At 33.9% G+C, this 18,519-nt stretch overlaps 2 protein-coding genes across 2 annotated transcripts; both read right to left on the minus strand.

The window, feature by feature from the left end:
* Window positions 1-81: 81 nt before the first annotated feature.
* On the minus strand, window positions 82-1,537 carry LOC113397595 (uncharacterized). Its single transcript, XM_026636013.2, has 3 exons — window positions 1,351-1,537; window positions 880-1,252; window positions 82-762 (listed from the first exon to the last, which is right to left on the minus strand). The coding sequence occupies exons 1-3, from the start codon at window positions 1,351-1,353 to the stop codon at window positions 599-601; spliced, it is 540 nt and encodes a 179-aa protein (XP_026491798.2). The 5' UTR covers window positions 1,354-1,537; the 3' UTR covers window positions 82-598.
* Window positions 1,538-4,138: 2,601 nt separating this feature from the next.
* Srebp (Sterol regulatory element binding protein) lies at window positions 4,139-16,628 on the minus strand. Its single transcript, XM_026636011.2, has 16 exons — window positions 16,407-16,628; window positions 15,710-16,336; window positions 15,353-15,627; window positions 14,681-14,911; window positions 14,150-14,342; window positions 12,986-13,173; window positions 11,963-12,153; window positions 10,755-10,991; window positions 10,166-10,376; window positions 9,487-9,622; window positions 8,663-8,813; window positions 7,933-8,032; window positions 6,903-6,980; window positions 5,898-6,077; window positions 5,003-5,138; window positions 4,139-4,474 (listed from the first exon to the last, which is right to left on the minus strand). Exons 1-16 carry the CDS (start codon window positions 16,471-16,473, stop codon window positions 4,257-4,259), a joined length of 3,219 nt encoding a protein of 1,072 aa, XP_026491796.2. The 5' UTR covers window positions 16,474-16,628; the 3' UTR covers window positions 4,139-4,256.
* Window positions 16,629-18,519: the final 1,891 nt, after the last annotated feature.

Consider the following 18,519-nt stretch of genomic DNA (forward strand, 5'->3'; position numbering starts at 1 on the left):
TGATAATTTTAAATATTTTAGTAAATGTCAAGTTATTAACAATTTCACTCAAAAATTAATAATAAGTAATAAAAATACCACTTGATTCATATATACCTTTAATTAAAATAGTTTTTTATAATATAATTAGAAATTTATAGTTTATTAGGCTTTTATTTTATAATAGTAAAATACTTTGAAAATGAGATTTATAGTATCAGTCATAATGTTTAGGATATGAGGAGACAAGTTTGGTGCAGTGATAGATTCTTAGAGAATACAGACTTAATATTAAATTTTTAAACACAGCGCACAGGAAACCAGTAAAAATAAGTATACCTTGATATTATATAAATATTTAAAAGGACTGCTTTTACTATAATCAGAAAGAATTTTAACTGGTAATTATTTATTAAAATACTAAATATATATTGCTAAAATCATTTGAATTTAAAACCAACATATAATACTATACTGTATCTGTTAATATTAGAATTAATCACTTATTGTAGTATACTTATCAACTATGTTAATTACATAAAATACATAATTACAGACTCAATTTGTGCAAGAAAATAAAGTATATTATAATAATTGATGTCATATATTTTTTAAATTATTAGTAGAGGCTTGTTTTCTTCATTATTCTTAAAAATTCTTCTTGGTTAATTTCACCATCACCATCTCTATCAGCTTCATCAATCATTTCATGCAATTCCTCATCAGTTAAGGTCTCGCCTAATTCCCGTGCCACTCGTTTTAGGTTTTTAAATGAAATTTTACCTGAAAATAGTTTACAATATCAAAGTTATTAATAATAATGTAAAAGATCAAACGCTATACTAAAGATTCAGATTAGTCATTAAAGTTAAAATTTATCATAAAATAAGTTCTACATACCTGTTTCATCATCATCAAATAATTTAAAGGCTTTCATAATCTCTTCTTTTGTATCCTTTTCTGCCATTTTGACAGTCATTAAATCCATAAAATCCTCAAATGATACTTTTCCATCACCTTTATCAATTTCTGCAATCATTTTCTTGATCTCTTCTTTTTTTGGTTCAAACCCAAGAGCCCTAATAGCGACCTTTAGCTCCTTTGTATCAATTTTGCCTGTGTTCTCAGTGTCAAACAAATCGAAAGCTTCCTTTATATCTCTTCTTTGCTCTTCCGATAGCTCGAATTTCGGGCCCGATTTCTTACGTACTCCACCGGGCTGGGCATTGTTGGGATTCGCGTTCTTTTTTTGAGAACTACTAATAGCAGTTGTCTGAAACATGTTACGACAAGTTAAGGTAGAAATAAATATGATTACATACTTTTTATTTAAGGCTAATTTAATCGATATTTCTAACGAATATTACGAACCATTATTCAGACAATGAATATGAGTTGGTGCACTCGATACTCTTTCAAATGTCTTAAATGAATTAAACAAGCTACACCCACAATGTCCGGAGTGCTTTATATTAGAATTTATTCACAATTCACAAACAAACAACAATAATATTTCGAAATCTCGCGCAAGTGTCAAAATTCAAGTTGACAATATTCGATATATAATTTTTTTGTCAAATGATAAATGTCATGAACTCGTCGAGCACACCACAGACTAATGAATGTTAGAAAAGGTAGTGTGATAAGCAGAGACATCATAACCATTGACCTTTCAGTTACACTGAGTCCCATATAAATATATGACACTAATATCTTAACAAAGGATATTTGTATCATGTTACAATTAACTAGCGTTTACAACACAGGTGCACTTTTTTTTCCCAATCTCACACCGATGGGAGTGCATGAGCAATTAATATGCTCAAAGATATTAGGCACGTGAGCACTAGCTTCACGTGCTTTTTAAGGCACGACAGTGTTGAATAATATACAACAACTACTCAATTCTATGTAATTACTGAAACAGTTTCAACATAAACCCCCAATGCCTTTTATTGGCCTCAACTGAAAAATGAATTACGAAAATAGATGAAACAGAAAAAAAATAGTCATACTGATGTTAAAATCTTTTTTCTGCATTTACCGGATTCATAAAATAATGCTAATCTCATTGATATAGAACTCTCACCATATGACAAACTATACGTAGTTTTAGGACGGTCATGAGAATACGGTACCGTTATTATACGGCACACGGCCCAAAATATCCGGCAATATATGTATTTATATTTATTTTTAATAGATAGACTGCCAATACCACCAATAAACTGATAATATAAGGAATATTACCTATTCCTTATAATTTCAATTAACCACCAACCTTGGGAACTAAAATGTTTTGTCCCTTGTGCCTACAGTTACGACAGATTTCCAACACCACCAATAAGCTGACAATATAAGTATAGGCAATATTGCCTTAGTATAGGTATTAGGCCTCAGATCCAGTTCAAACCTCGGTTTAGGCCGAAAAAAACTTGTGTGTTTTTTTCTTAAAAAAATTCTGAATAACAGCCCGGAGTTTGTCAGAACGTGTGTTCAAGCCCGTGCATAAGAAAGCACGTAAAGCCGGTCCCGCGACTGACAATTCCGGTCGTGTTGAATTCGCCGTACTATCGCACAATGAAATTGAGTTATTAGGGACCGCATCTGTGTTTCATCGCTTTTATTAATAATTTTTTTTTTATTAGCTTTAAATGATTATTTTAGTTCTTTTAATTAACCAGAACATAATAAAAACTTCATAGAACTTTATTTTTAACTTTTTAGTTTTATTTTATATTTTAATAAATTACACACTTTATCGAAAAAGGTATTTATCCGTTATTAAAATACTCAACACTACCACGTTCTATTAATCTTTTTCTGGTATTCATACTCTGCTGTTACAATGTGTTCTTCTGCTGTCTGCGTTAACTGACTTGCTTGCCTCATCATTTTGTTCCTTTCGATTCTGGCCAAGTGTTCTTCCCGTAATTAATTTTTTCTTGTCTCATGTGTACGTATGCTAACGTTATGTATCCTGAGAGCACATTGTCCAAACTATTGGTATACTCTATATTTAGTTACTGCTATACTATTTTTTTTCAAGCGTTGTCGCTTGTGGACATTGCTATCATTAACAATCTTCTCCTGTCGCTTCAATTTCGCCTTCTCTAAACGTCTCTTTCTTTGTGTAGTAGTTTCTTTTTTGTTTATGTTGTTGCCACGAGTATGGACAAAAACAGTCCATCTCCCCAAATGCCAAAGGTCCATTGTAAGAGAATTAGGGCTTCAGTACAACAGGATGTGCCCTGGTACGCTGAGGCGCAACGTTAGCAATATGACACGTTTATACACCCACCCATAGCATTTAGCCCTCGGCATGTGCTCACCTTGGCATTGGGTCATCCATCTAATCCATCTAATCAAAGACAGATCCTGGTTACCATCTATCACCCAAAGTACTCGTCAAGACAAATCAAGCAAGCCCACATTCGATCAAACGACCATCGATCATTGGGGTTGCGTCGTTTCATTACAGAGTTCCTATGACCACCTTCCAGATCCATCATCAGACTTTGGTTACCATTGCAAGACAAAATACTCGTCAAGACAAATCAAATGAGCCCAAACTCGATGTGGTTGTCGTTTCATTGCGGAGTTTCTATGGCCACCTTACAGCTTCATCATCAGATATATGTATGCACAATTTCAACTCAATCGGTAACCGAGAAGTGGATCAAATTTAATTTGCAAGATTTGATGACAAACATACGGACAGGTAGATGAAGCTAAATAAAAGCTTGTAAAAAAATGATAGTACTTTAACTCAATTGATTCTATATCAAATCAAAACAAAAATTGTTTTTTAGGTAGGCTCAGTGGTTAGAACGTGTGCATATTACCCGATGACTGTAGGTTTAAGCCCAAGCACGTACCGATGAATTTAAATATGCTTAATATGTGTTTATAATTCATCGTATGTACATATTCGTGGTGTAAGAAAATATTGCGAGAAATGTCCAATTTCACTGAAATTCGGTCACATGTGTATCCAGCTTCTCGTTAAAGGGAGAGTAGGCTGTCGCTCAACAGTGGGGTTCATACACGCACCTTTGAACACCGGTTCGGGAAGTAGACTTTACCGAGAACATTATCGAAATATAAATTTATAATTAATTTAAAAAAAGTAAATAACGCCGTTACAAACAAAACAAACTTTTATTATTGAAATTATATTTCGTTTATTGTAAAAAATCTATAATAATTATGAAAAATTTAATTGAATATAATATAATACATTTTTGTTCTATTGACCCGAGTCAATATATTTTTCGTCACGGTACAGACGGTAGAGTTCCGACGGACTTCATGAGGTGATAGCAGTGAGGGAGTCGACTCCTGTGACCGATCTTCTGCAGGGTGGCGGCGGCCTGCGCCAGCATGCCGGCGCGCTCGCCCGGCGCGGCCAGCACCGCCGCCGGCAGGTGTTTGCACGCCATGTACAGAGCCACCGCCCGCTCGCCTTCGCCGCCACCGCCTTCCAGGGCTCGTTCTTTTAAATATAAGAAACTCGCCTTTAAATTGTATGAAATTACGCGTCCTCCCGTTTTATTATAACCGGTTTCACCATACGCGTCAAAGTTCTACCATGCAAAAATATTTTATACTATAATAATAACTAAATTATTGTCACGTTGTAGTGGAATTTGGCGTTTTTTATACCACCTACTCAACATATTTCCCCATTTTCATACATTTTAATTCTGTTAATATCAAGTGTTTTTATTTCTACTACGAGGTGAATCTCAATAGTGCCCCACCTCATTTATAGATGGCAAATGTTATTTGAAAACTATTCCTATAATCGAACATACCATCCTTACATAGCTGAAGTTCGAAGTTTGAAGACATTACATTGTTGTTTAGTATTTGTTAGAGTCATTCAAAGTGAACAGTATCAGTGAATTTATAAACATTAAATTAATTAAAACCAAATGAGGTAAATCACTTCAAATTGCAAAAATTTCAATTGGAAAAAAGTGTGGAATAATAATAAATAATAACAAATGAAATGTTTTACCTTTTCCGCATATAATCGAAGACCGATTTAAACGTGGACGTAGACTGCCATCCAACAGTTGTTGCGTACGACGCGGAGCCGCGCCCGCCATCATACGACAAACTGCAGAGTGCAGAAATACACGCGATGTCACCCACTGGGTAAAAACAAATTGTATATTATTTTACACGTCCTTTATAAATACATAAAATACCAAATCATTTATTAATTAATAAAAAAAAAATACGAACTCTTAACAAGTAATAAAATATACAGGGTTATTGGTAATTCGACGTATTCCCGTTAGGAGGTGATAGGGGTGATTATTTGCGATAATTTTAACCCCCATATGCATCATGCAAAAGTGAACCATTTTTGAGTTATCAAGTTTTTTAGATTTTTTCAAAATAAGTTAAAATGGCAAATTCAAAAATTTATTAAAAAAAAAGTATCAATTAAAATCTAATTTTTTCTTCTCATTTATAAAAACGATTAAACACTGGATATTTTTCAATATTTAAACAATAATTATCGGTCCAAATTTAAAAATGCGATTAAAAATTTCAATATATTTTTATTTTTTTCCCTGAAATATCTAGAAACACCTTTAGTTGTATATGTTAAGCAATAACTTTGCATCCTTTTTTAAACATTTTGTAGGGAACAGTTTGATATTTGGCGAAGTTGAAATTATATGTATGAGTATATGGAGTAAGTGCTAAAAGTAAACATGTATATGTAATATTTATACAAATTAATTACATATTAAATTAAATTAAATAAATCATTAATTATTTACATTCATACTACTCATACTACTCATCTCACGTGTCAAACTTAAAAATCCTGGATGAAAAGATCGTTTTTAGAGTAGAAGTTAGCCAGGATCAAGGAGTGAATCAACGTCGCCAGGTACCGGTAAGGTCTGCGAGAGTCGCCGCAGGGAGTGCAGGTCCCGCTGGAAGGCGCGCAGGTGTCGCGGCGCGGCGGGCGGGGTGGCGGGCGGCGCGGTGGGCGGCGTGGCGGGCGGCGCGCTCGCCTCCCACGCACCCGCGCGCACCTCCAGCACCCAGTCGCAACACAGCACCTGCAGCAGCTGCACGACACCGTGTACGTGTTTATACACAACAAATACAAAAATATATTTAAATGCAGGTACAGTAAGCTTCATATATTGAGTATTATTATTATTACTTTATATATAAAGCTGACTGTACCTAAGATTACCAATTACATAGAAACATCTAAAATTGAATAAATATAATTGTTTAAATCATGCATTTCGAAAAGCCATTTAAATATAATATAATGATAAGCAAAGCGCTAAAAGCATACAAAGAATTTATTATTAAAGTAATTATATTAAATGTTTCTACGTACATATGTTATTTGTTACTTTACATACTGCCTCAACGTCAACATTCGCTTGTCCTACAGTACGAGTCAGCGTAATATGTTTTATATCACAGCAAAACAGATAAAAAATTTAATTGACTTTTTGCGAGGCAAGTGCAGAAGGAGTGCAACGACTCTTACGAATAGAGATGCGGCAGCTCAAAATATTAAAGTGTGGTGAAAAATAATATACAAACAAGAAAAATAAAATCTTACCAAATCCAACACAAAAGTAACAGCACAAATAAGTCATGGCATGCGATGAATGCAACTAAAGCGAGATTTGCCTTGTAGTAATATTGCACATTATACAAAGAAGTGCAATGCAACTACAATGCACTCCCGCAATAGTCAATCTCCAAATAGACTTATTTATAAAACATAAAAAAAAAACTTAATAAACAACCAAAAAATATTTAATTACATAAAAACTTAGAACCACTCACTTAAAAATATAACTACAATTAGATGATATAAAAATTAAAATGTACGTATAGATATTACGTATATAAGTTATGTGTCATACCATCATAAGTTGTGTGGGTTTCCGGCAACAGTAATAAGCCAATGAATCTGCTAGTCTGGCTCCAGCAATGTCGCACACCTATAAAAAAAACAAATTTTATTATTATTACTTTTCATTCTAGTGTTTTGATTTCACACTTATAAATAGACAATTTAATAGAATTACTACTAACTATATGAAACGTATAACAATTGTTTTAATTTTATTAATTTTATTCATAATTTCTAAAATATATATAATTAAATATTGTCTTATAAATGGTGCAAATAAAACCATTCCAAACAAAAGATCGACGCCCCAGGCAATAAACAAATAAAAATAATAGTGCCTCTTGAAACAACATAAAATTTAACACACACACACACAAACGCAAATGCACAATCTATTTCATCAGCCTCATAATCCGATGGGACGCCAAATCCGACTCGACCGGAAAGAGTTCAGGCGCCCGACGCTTTGCGTGCTATCAGAAATACGAACATGACAAAACTGGGAACCCAACAACTGTTTATTCCCAGACTCCGTGATTTGAACCAGAGTTCAGGCGCAGGACAAGGATTGAAAACCAAATAACTATCTATCGGCCAATCCTGGGGTTTGAACCCAGGATCTCGAGATCGGCGACTTTATATCAACCCACTTGACCGTAGAGGAAGACCAACGAGTTTTATAATAATTAGTAACTAAAGTTAATTATTATTATTATAATCTTATTATATGACCGAATTTCAACTATAATAGCCAATCGTGAACACTAGTCGTCTGCACAGGAGATATTATAGTTGCATTACAGTGCATTTTTGTGCAAAAACACATGCACGCTCTGCTGCACTCTTAGTGAGATGATTTGGCAATCGAACATGGCCGGAAGTCTTTTTGATTTTTGTATTTCTTAACAGAAAAACACAATGAATAAAATTGTACTGACCCAACATGGCACCTGAGGTCTGCAGCTACACACATTAGGCACAGCACGGAGCACCACGGTAATATTAAAAAAATATATATAATGATTGATTACACAGCATACCTTGAGTATTGTCTCCGAAGTTCTTGCAATGGAGGCTTCATCTCTGCACTGAGCGAGGCTTAGAAGACCGCGCCGACTTTTGTACGCCGCGTGAAGAGCCCTGAGACATCACCACAATAGAAATACTTGCGTGTTTACATTACGACAGACAATAGTTATTAATAACGCATGTATAAACTATACATGATGTTTTATAAACATCGCGGTTATTAGAATTCCTAAGCCATCACACGTAGTCGAGCTATGGACGTTTGAAGAACTATTCGATTTATAATAACTATCTGATACCCGTTTGTTTCGCTGGATAAAAACGTGGGCAAGATCAACGAAATTCAAAAAAATATAGTAGATATATAACCATCTAAGGACAATTCCACGTCGACTGGTCATATTTTGATACTGATAAATTCAGTGGTTTTCCACGCGATTAAAACACAAAGACAAATATTATATAAGAAGATATATTAAATCTTCTATTTAACCACTTCTTTTTTTAAATGTATTCATAAAAAATATTGCATAATCAAAATTATATCATATATAAGGTAAGAATGGATTTGTTACTAAATTTAAAATACTTGTTAAACTATAAAACGAACACTGCTATTGTTTTGCTGCTTAGAGCAGGTAACTAATAATAATTCTTCCTTATTATTAGGATTCGTGCAAAATGTTTTGATAAGTTGTAAAATGATGACAGAAGGTGATATTTATAAGAGTGTGTATATACCCGGGCAAAGGATCTTCACAGTTGGTAAGTTCCTCCGGCAGCAAGTTTAGTTTATCACCAATTTCAGCGGCATTTTTAGAGTCCGCCAGCAGCCAAGTCGCCGCCACTCCCACGATATTTGCCCACCACTCCATCAGTGGGTCCCAGCAGCCTGATAAATTTTATGGTTCATTCAAGGTATACAAACAATATTTTTTCGCATTTAATTCAAATAATACCTTTTATGGTTAAGTACATAATATAACCTAAAATAATTGTTTGAATTTTCCTAGTTACATAGACAATACTATATACAAAACTATATATATACATAGACTCAAAACATTAAATTATTTATTATATAAATTTTATACAGAATGAACCTGTTTCATAATATTTGAAAAGCCCAGTGATTTCACACGAACGGTGTAAGTGCTTAGTGCTGTTTGCTGGAACACAACATATGAAGAGACTAGCGTTTGAACTACAGACTCTTACTTCCGGCCCTTGTAACCATTAAATAAGGACTTAATTGTTATGTATCTAGAGGTTAAGGAAACTATAATTGTATAAATGTGCAACTATAAATGTGCAAACATTATTGTATGTTACTATAAAAGAAAATTAAATAAATCAAGAGACATTCGTCATATAATGTTCATGTTGATATAATGTAATCCAATGCATTGTGAGCCTTAGGAACTAAGATGTTGTGTCTTGTGTGTTAAATTGACTCACTTTCCAAACTGAAACACATCAGTTATATCAAGTATTGCCTGTAAGATATAATTATTATGTAACAAATACTAATATTGCAAAAAAATAAGTGTGTAATAAGCCCTAACCTGTATGGTGCGGTGCATCGGTAGAAACGTCGTCTGTGATCAATTTAATCATATCCAGTACGTCGCGAGTGTTGCTGCGTTCATCCGCACAGAGGAGCATTTGAAGACTTTTCTGGAGCAATTCCAGGTGATAGGCCTGACGAGATTTAAATCGATATATATATTACAATTGTAAGTCTTCCTAATTTCAATAATAATAGGTACATTTCATAGAAAATCAGCGGGTATTGACAAATGCACTTTACTTGAGTTAAAGTGATTTCTGTCGTCATTCATTCGCAAATCTTTAGTCAATAAAGACAAATAATAAATAGCGCAATGGTTTACGGGCCGTCTATAGATGTAAAAAGTCGCAGGATCGATCCTGACCCCTTGGTCTATTGTCGTCCCCACTCCTAACACAAGTGATAAGCTTAAAAAGAGGGGTAAATATGAATATTAGTAATTCCTTAATTAATTTGGGGCATTGCTAGTGTATTTAAAAAAAAAAAAGTTATAGATATTAGTAGTTAATTAAAATAGTGCTGTATTATAAATGAACATATATTAATCAAAAAAAGTTTGTAGAACAATCAGAAAATAATATGGAATATGTTAATCAATGGTTTTTGTATTTTTACTTTACTCCTTATTTGATTGCAATAGGGTAAAGATGAAAACGCGTAAATCGTATAAGTACCCTCATAGCGTAGGCCAGCGGGTCAGTGGTGGTGGGCAGGCGGGAGAACAGCCCATGCGCGGGAGTGGAGTCGTAAGCCCAGCGCCGCGTGCGCAGGTAGCGCTGGCCGCGCGCGCTCGTCGCCCAGCGCACGCGCGCGCCGCCCGCGCCGCCCGCGCCCCCCGCGCCGCACCACTCCCAGCAGCGGCACACGCACAGCCGCAGGTAGTAGCTGCAAGCACGTTACCCCCCGCCACTTCAGCACGCCGAATATATTACATCGAAGATACACTAGTTCGACGAACGACTTTTTTTTATTTAGTATTTTTCTAAAACACGCTACTAAGCGCTTACTATAACGATTAACTGCCAATCGTCTATATTTGATTTGAAATATTCGGCTAACAGTGTGCATAGCTATTACCAACGGTTTTACATGTTTTCCAGGCTCCGGGTTGCTATTGATAATTTCTTGGCAAAAAATAAATAACATATTCTCCCTACCCCAATATTTGTACCCTGAACCCCTGGGACAGACCATATGTGTATATTATTATTATGTAATAACTGTCTGAAATGAATGTAACAAATCATTAAAGTTATAACTTACCCACACAGCCAGTTCCCAATTTTTGGCAAGTAATCCTTGAATACCAATGCAGCGGTGACATAGGTTTCAGCTAGAAGTTGCTTGTTTGTCGTAACTTCAGCTAAATTGACCGCCTGTAATGCTAAGAGTACACGTTCACTCCGTCCGCTGTCGCCCGATAGAATCTCGAGTTGAGCAAGGCGATGTGACACGGTCGAAACTTCGGCTGCCCAGTGTTGAGTCGCTCTACGTGCAGGGCTGTACGAACGAGGAAACGCATTAATCATAGTAACATTATTGAAGATCATCATCATACGCCAATTATAATATACTGTTATAGGCGTCTCCCAAAGAGAGCTTAAGCTGTCGGTTCCAACTTTTTGAGGACAATGGTCTACGTGGCTTTGCCGGTGTTCGGCACCTTACGCTGCGTTAGTCGATTTGATTTCACCAATCTAGAGCTCGTCTGCTCCAAAGGCCTCGACATACGTAACCAGCTCGCTGCCACATCAGGCTGTTTATTTTGCTTGCTATGTTGCTAACTCTAGTTCTTCTTTAGGTAATCTCAAAACTAATTTTATTCTTCAAAGACACTCCAAGCATAACTCCCACGATAATACTTGAGCAACTTTCTTTTGTGGATTAACACCGCAGTTACTCTCTGCATTTTGGAACTTTATGTAATGATTTGACGAAGGTTGTCAAAAGTTAAACCGAGATGGCCCAGTGGTTAGAACGCGTGCATCCTAACCGATGATTTCAGGTTCAAACCCAGGCAAGCAACACTGAATTTTCATGTGCTTAATTTGTGTTTATAATTCATTTCATGCTCGGAGGTGAAGGAAAACATCGTGAGGAAACCTGCATGTGTCTAATTTCAACGAAATTCTCAGCGTAGTGGAATATGCTCCAAACCATCTCCTCAAAGGGAGAGGAGGCCTTAGCCCGGCAGTGGGAAATTTACAGGCTGTTTATGTAAAAACAAATATGTCAAAAGTTCATCCCAAGCGAATTCTTTAAAAGTTAAAGTACCGGGCTGTATTGAGGATGTTACAGAAACTGATACAGTTAATTCACGACATGTACTTATCATTGTTTGAAATTGCCATATAATATGATCCAAATTTAATGCACTGGTATAAAAGAGGGGCATAGGTAGTATTCATACAAAACATACAGAATATATAGCATTATTAATAAGAATTTGTAACAAAAGAAAACATATTTACCTGTCGCCCCATATGTCACCAGCTCTTCTTGCAAGGAAACCACCGAAAGGCAAACGCTGTAGCACTTGTCTTAAGGCTGCAGATGCTAATGCAGAATACTTGGCATGACCCTGCCCACCACTCGCTTGAACACTCTTACCACAAGAAGACAATGCTCGATGTAGTTCTAAGCGTGCATTTGTTAGGTCTTTCTAAAAACAAATATTCACTTTAAACAGACGTAAGAAAAAAAAATAGAACTAGTCATCCTATACTAATATCTAATATTATAAACGCGAAAGTAGCTCAGTCTGTTATTCGCTTAAATCGTTGAACTGATTTAAATGAAATTTCGAATCGGTAGATAGTTTAATTCCCAGAGAAGGACAACATTCAAATCAAATTTATTTTATTCAAGTAAACTTCACAATGAAGCGTTTTTGAATCGTCAATATTTAAACACTACCACCGATTCGGAAAGCAGCCTCCAGCGAGAAGTAAGGGCAAGAAATCGCATAGTTGCTCTTTTAAATAAACAGATTTAGAATGCTCCTTTTCACAATTAGTGTTCAATCCGTCCAGTGATGGAACCCGAGCCTAAATAAAGGTGTTTTTTTCTTAAAAAAGTATTATTTTAATGAATAATAAGATTTATTTATTAATTTAGTCGTAGTGATTTTTTAAATTTTATAAATGGTAAATTGATTATATTTTCCGGTATCTTAATATGTATGCGTATACCATTGCCCAAAACATTCTCATTTTTTAATACACTCCTCTAGGGGAGGTGACAGTTTGTGTGCTATGGTAAAGTTTCGCGCGAGTCAAGCCGCAGGTTCGGCAAGTAAAATATGTAGACCGAGACACCTCCATTTAACAAAAATCTTCAACTGGTATCTGGGGTGTGTGGGCTGTGTACATGAGTATAAACAAGGTATTCAAAATTTATTTTTCTGAACAACTATTTAGATTTTGTTTATTATGTGAATTGCTGAATTTTGTATGTTGTAACATTTATTTAAAGTGAAATTAGGGAATATTTACCTTTTTCATATAATTATGCGCTTGTCGTTTATGCTTATAGAAAAGGCCAGCCTCTTTGGATTGTGATTTAGGAACTGAGTCTCCATAAACCAAGAGTTTAATTAAACAGCCTCCAAGAACGAAGAAATTAACAAGATATATTAATAATGTGTTAAATATCCAATTTCCCCAAGATAAGGTACTTGAACCTGAAAATAATTTAATTTTAAATGAACTCTTGTGTCATTATTTTTTTAACTAGTCATTGTATAAGACCTTTTTTGTGTATTATTATATTGACTAATTTAATATTTTGGCATGTTGGATTATTAATGATAACACCCTTTGCATTAAGTAAATTTTGTCGATAATAACTTTTGGTTTTCCATGGTTTCCCCATCTAACTTATCCATGTTACAATATGAGCTAAAAAATTATATGTATGACCAATATTTTCTTTTTTTCATAAGTTTTTTTTAAAGAATTATGTCATGGGACAATAACTAATATAGCACAATTGTCATATTTCTATGTTTGTTCTTACCACCTAAACTTTGAATTGAAGTAACAATTACATTCATAACATATGTTTGAAGATTAAAGACAGTAAATCATTTATATCTGATATGTTATAAAAAAAATTATACATTAAAAACTTTTTAGTTTCATATTTCTCAAAACCCCTGTTTTGTCCTTTACACCCTTTGTAATCCAAAGTGTTGATTTATTCTGTTGCTTGATCATTTTTAATTTGTCACATCATGATAAACACCACTTTAGCCAATTTCAATCTCCGAAAAGTAGAAAAACCAAACATACATTTACACATCCTATTTTCTGATATATCTACTATATTATTATGCACTACAAACAGTTCTTAATTTCTATTAATAATATAACACTCCACTTAACTACTTATATCCACTATGGACTAAACCACTTATATCTACTTTCAAACTACCAATAAAAACTAATTAGTTAGTTGATATAACATTTTTTTTTCATAAAGCTATGATGAATACTTGTCAGTTGGTTGTTATGTTGAATATTGAATATTGTTCGTAATATTGACTAATTATGTCATTTCAATTCAAGGTCAAACTTGTTTATTTGTCTTTACTCCTGTTTATTGGATTATGCTATACTGAAGAGGTATTACTTTATATATTAAAAACAAACCCTTACCATAGCTATCATCTGACAAAATTCTTCTTTGGTCAACTCTTGTTGAATAATCATTAGTAAAAGATTCAGACATAATTCCTCCAAAGAAAATACTGAACGGATTAAAGGCAATTAGTCCAATCATAAAGGCACACAAGGCTAATCTCGAATGGTCTCCCATTCCCATGATAATTTTTGAATATTTTTCTTCCATCTGCAAATAAATAAATTAAATTTTATTTAGGGTAATAGATTATCCAAACTAATATCATAAATGCAGAAGTAAGTTTGTTTTTCTTACTCTTTCATGTCTTAACTACTTATCAATCATTATGATATTTTACATAAACAATAACAGAGGTACAACATCTAACCCTCCTCTTAACATGAGGCAGTTACGAAAAAGGTGCAGTCATTTACTTGTTCCAAATTAAATTAAAATATCTACATTCAAAGGCATAATGCTCTTGCATCAAGACTTGATACTGCAGTTTAGATAGAAAACAGATAGCTTCAATAGTCTATAATCAATAAACAATGCAAAACACTTACTTTACACTCTGGTGATGAGGGTGAATCACTATCCATACCCTGAGAGCAGTGATAAGGTGATGAGATGTCACTGTGTGGTGGAGTGTATGGTCCGTCAAACACAAGTTCCTTAACCCCTGACTTCTGACAAGCAAGCTTAAGAGCTACGTTTTCTTGCTTCAATCTAGTATTTTGATTTTGCAGGTACTTAATATAGTCTATAGTTTTTCTTAATATTGCAGATTTATTCAACTACAATAAAAAAACAATGATAAATCAAAGCTGTTATCTTTTTTATGTTATGGGTATGCAAATAGACAACAGCATGGTAAAAAATATTAACTATTCCTTATGTCACACCAATGCACCATCAACCTTGAGAGCTAAGATGTTATGTTCTTGGTGCCAGCAGTTACATTGGCTCACTAGCTCTTCAAACTAGAACACAACGATACTAAGTATTGCTGTTTGGCAGTAAAATATCTGATGAGAGTGTAGTACTTACCCTGATGGGCTTGCATAGCAAGTAATAATACATTAACAGCCTGTAAATTTCCCACCGCTGGGATAAGGCCTTCTCTCCCTTTTGCAGAGAAGGTTTCGAGCATATTCCACCATGCTGCTCCAATGCGGGTAGGTGGATATTAATTAATACAAATATTATACTAATTAAAGAGAAAGCATTTTGATTACCTTAGCTTCTTCACCAACTAACATATTCTTAAGTTCTACTATTCGATCATTAATGCTTGTTCTATATCTGCGTTCTATAGCATTATGGGCACTTCGTTTTACTTCTTTGACTTTAGGCGGAGCAGAATTTGGTGTTTGGTTGAAAGAAAATTTGTCACCATCAAGTACAACTGGTATACCTGTAGTTAGCAATGTGGGACCATTGTTACTTGTGAAGAAAGTGTGTATGGGCTGACCCTCATTACCCGATTTTGCACTTGTGATGATTCCTTGACCTATAAGAATATTAGTTGAAATTAATTGAGAATTAATTATCTTTTGTTCTTATTTATAATTAAAATATATTTAAAAACCTACTCTGTACTGGAGCAGTTGTGTACATCAAAGTCTGTGTTTCAGGGCTTATAATATTTGATTGCAATATCACAGGGGAGAAATTAGAATCACTTTTTAAGATAACAGGTGTTACCGCTTTCGTATTATTTGGTAGAAGCAAAGGCTGAGAAGGTTTTTGTGATTTATTCGCTTGATTTAACTGTGACACTTTGTCCAACTGTATGAGTGATCCCTTGCCATTGGGTAGTTTTTGTAAGCTTCCATGACCTAAATTAACATATAGGGGACTTTGGATCACTTGTTGCACAATCATTGGTGTTTGCGCTGGTTGCTTAGGGCCATGTTGTGTTACATCCGGCAATGGTGTGCTTTCAGCTTCTATATTCAAATTATAACCTTCTTCTCTCCCATAAACACCCAATACAGGACTACTCTTTGGTTGTGGAGCTTGAGTTTGCGACTTTCGATTACGAGGGTGTTGTGACACCAAAGGATTCCCCGGTGCATTATAATAAGGTGATAGTTGAGGTGATGAAACATTGGAATTAAATTTTGTATCTATATTCAAAAGACCAGGATCGGGATCCACATAAGCCAGCTCTTCTTCTAACTTTTTCATAAAATCTCCATCACATCCGCTCAGGAAATCTGGAACAAATTATATATAATTCTGAGTCATAATTTTATTTTAAATGCCCATTAAATGCACATTATTTGCCTTCTATTTCTGCGATGTCGTGCACATTAAATACGTCGTTATTTAGAAACGATTCTTCAGGCTCCATTTCGGTCGAAATCCTCCAAAACAAATAACTATTGATTTGTGACCTAGCATATGTAATATTTTTGTTTTTTACAGTGTATTACGATTTATTCCATTATACTTGTTTACTAGTACCATAGTACTTTTGATATATTTTGACATGTGACTTAGAACGTCCAATCAAAACATAGAAATTTAGTGGTACGATTCTACGTCACATAAAGCCAGATTCGTTCAAAAATATATTTACATAATAATTTTTTTTTATAGAATATATTATATTTAACGTTTTGTTTACATTATTAATATTCAGTTTAATAAAAAAATACACGTCTCTATAATAGTAAGACCAGTAGATTTTTTAAATAAAGTTTTTTTTCAATTTTTAAATATAACTCAGCGCCCTCTGTATAGAAACCAAGTTAACTGTAGTCGTGAAAAAAATACTTAGTTCTACGCTTACTAAAAGATGGCGCGTTTTCGTTATAATTAAGTTGTTGAATAGAGTGACAAAAGTGTTATAATACGTATCTTTTGTGTAATGTGCAATTGTGCATATAAAGTACATAAAAATGTATGAAATTTAGATGGCGCTGCTAAAGCTGGAGGTTGAAATTTGAAGCGGTCTAATACCCGGTAGAGTAAAACGGATTAGACAGAGAAATCTAGACTAATATGTATCTTCCAAAGGCAATATTCTCAGATTATTATTTAAAATAAATTTGTAAATCCCAATTAATAAATACACAAATAGTAATATCGGACAAGTCTTAGCTTAAGTAGTAAAATTATGGAAACCTTATTTCATACGTTTCGGTTAACACTTTCGTACGAAGACCCGCATTATATCTTCTCCTTAGTGTAGAGTAGCCCCATAGTTCCTATTTCATATTTATATGTAGTGGAGAAGAGAGAAGTGTTCTTATATTATCCACTTTACTGTAATTTACCACTAGATAGCGCTGCAGAATAAGTTTAAGCGATTACCATGGCGATTATTAGGTATACATGTATACTTTTAGTTTACCACGGAGAATATTTAAGTACAAGTCGTATTGGATAACAGTTAATAAGCAATTTAAAAGTTCAATGTTAACTTATTTATATTATATATATAAAAACAAGGAATTTGCCAAAAGGCATTATTCTTTACCTTATTTTACTATAATCATAATATGTAGCTATATCGTATGCCTTTCGCGCTACTTTTAAAATTCATATTAAAACTAAGTTAATATAATTATTTTTTTGCGATAGTCAAGTATTCCAGAACCAATCAGGATCGGGAATGTTTTAAGACCCACGGAGCTCACAATATTGCATGAAAAAAATAAAAGTATTTGGGAAACTTCTATACAAATTCCGGTTTTTATGTTGACGCCTACGAAAAAATCATAGCGTTATACAGTTTGTTGGACTTTTAATCCTAAACTAATGAAAGACAACTAAGCATTTACGGGTAGTTATAATTTTGTAAGAATCTGATTACCTCTAGAAAAATATTGTACGTAATGTAACAAAAATAGATGTATAAAAAAATGAGAAATTAAAACCACAAAATCTACAAGTACATAAATTTAGTCTTGTGGTTTAGGTATTTACGAACACTAGCACTCATCGTGGCTTTGCACGCGGAAAGTTAAAAAAAAAAATATTTTTCAACCACTATAATGTCGCTACATGTATGAATATCTAAGTACATGTCCTTAAGTACAGTACTACAGGTATGTAATGAACTAGGTAGGTATCTAGTAATAAAATATATTGAAAACTAAGCTAAATTGACTTAGCAGAGAGTCTTTAATTTAAATAAGTTTGGTTGCGTTACCATTCATTAATATTTTTTTGGAAAAAGCTGATTCGAATTTTCTATTGGATTATATATGACAGTATCCAAATTATTATCATTTAAAACCAAAATTTTTATAAAATAATGCGTTGTACTATTATTAGGTATTTATCTAAATCTCTTCAGTAAATGGTTGATTCTGGTGGCGATAACTTATCCACTAAACAATTTTATCATAACATTTTTACTTTTTATGTCTTACGGTTTTATCCAATTAGA

This window comes from Vanessa tameamea, chromosome 3, assembly GCF_037043105.1.
Source record: "Vanessa tameamea isolate UH-Manoa-2023 chromosome 3, ilVanTame1 primary haplotype, whole genome shotgun sequence".
In the NCBI taxonomy this organism is placed as follows: domain Eukaryota; kingdom Metazoa; phylum Arthropoda; class Insecta; order Lepidoptera; family Nymphalidae; genus Vanessa; species Vanessa tameamea.

Bases quoted from the DNA above. Each gene is read 5' to 3' on its own strand.
- Srebp (XM_026636011.2), bottom strand. From the start codon at position 16,473: ATGGAGCCTGAAGAATCGTTTCTAAATAACGACGTATTTAATGTGCAC. The intron at 8,814-9,486 runs GTTAGGGCTTAT...AAAATTTATCAG, and splicing joins CGATGCACCGCACCATACAG to GCTGCTGGGACCCACTGATG. The intron at 6,078-6,902 runs GTATGACACATA...GGTGTCGTGCAG, and splicing joins AACCCACACAACTTATGATG to CTGCTGCAGGTGCTGTGTTG.
- LOC113397595 (XM_026636013.2), bottom strand. The intron at 763-879 runs GTATGTAGAACT...AACTATTTTCAG, and splicing joins ATTTGATGATGATGAAACAG to GTAAAATTTCATTTAAAAAC.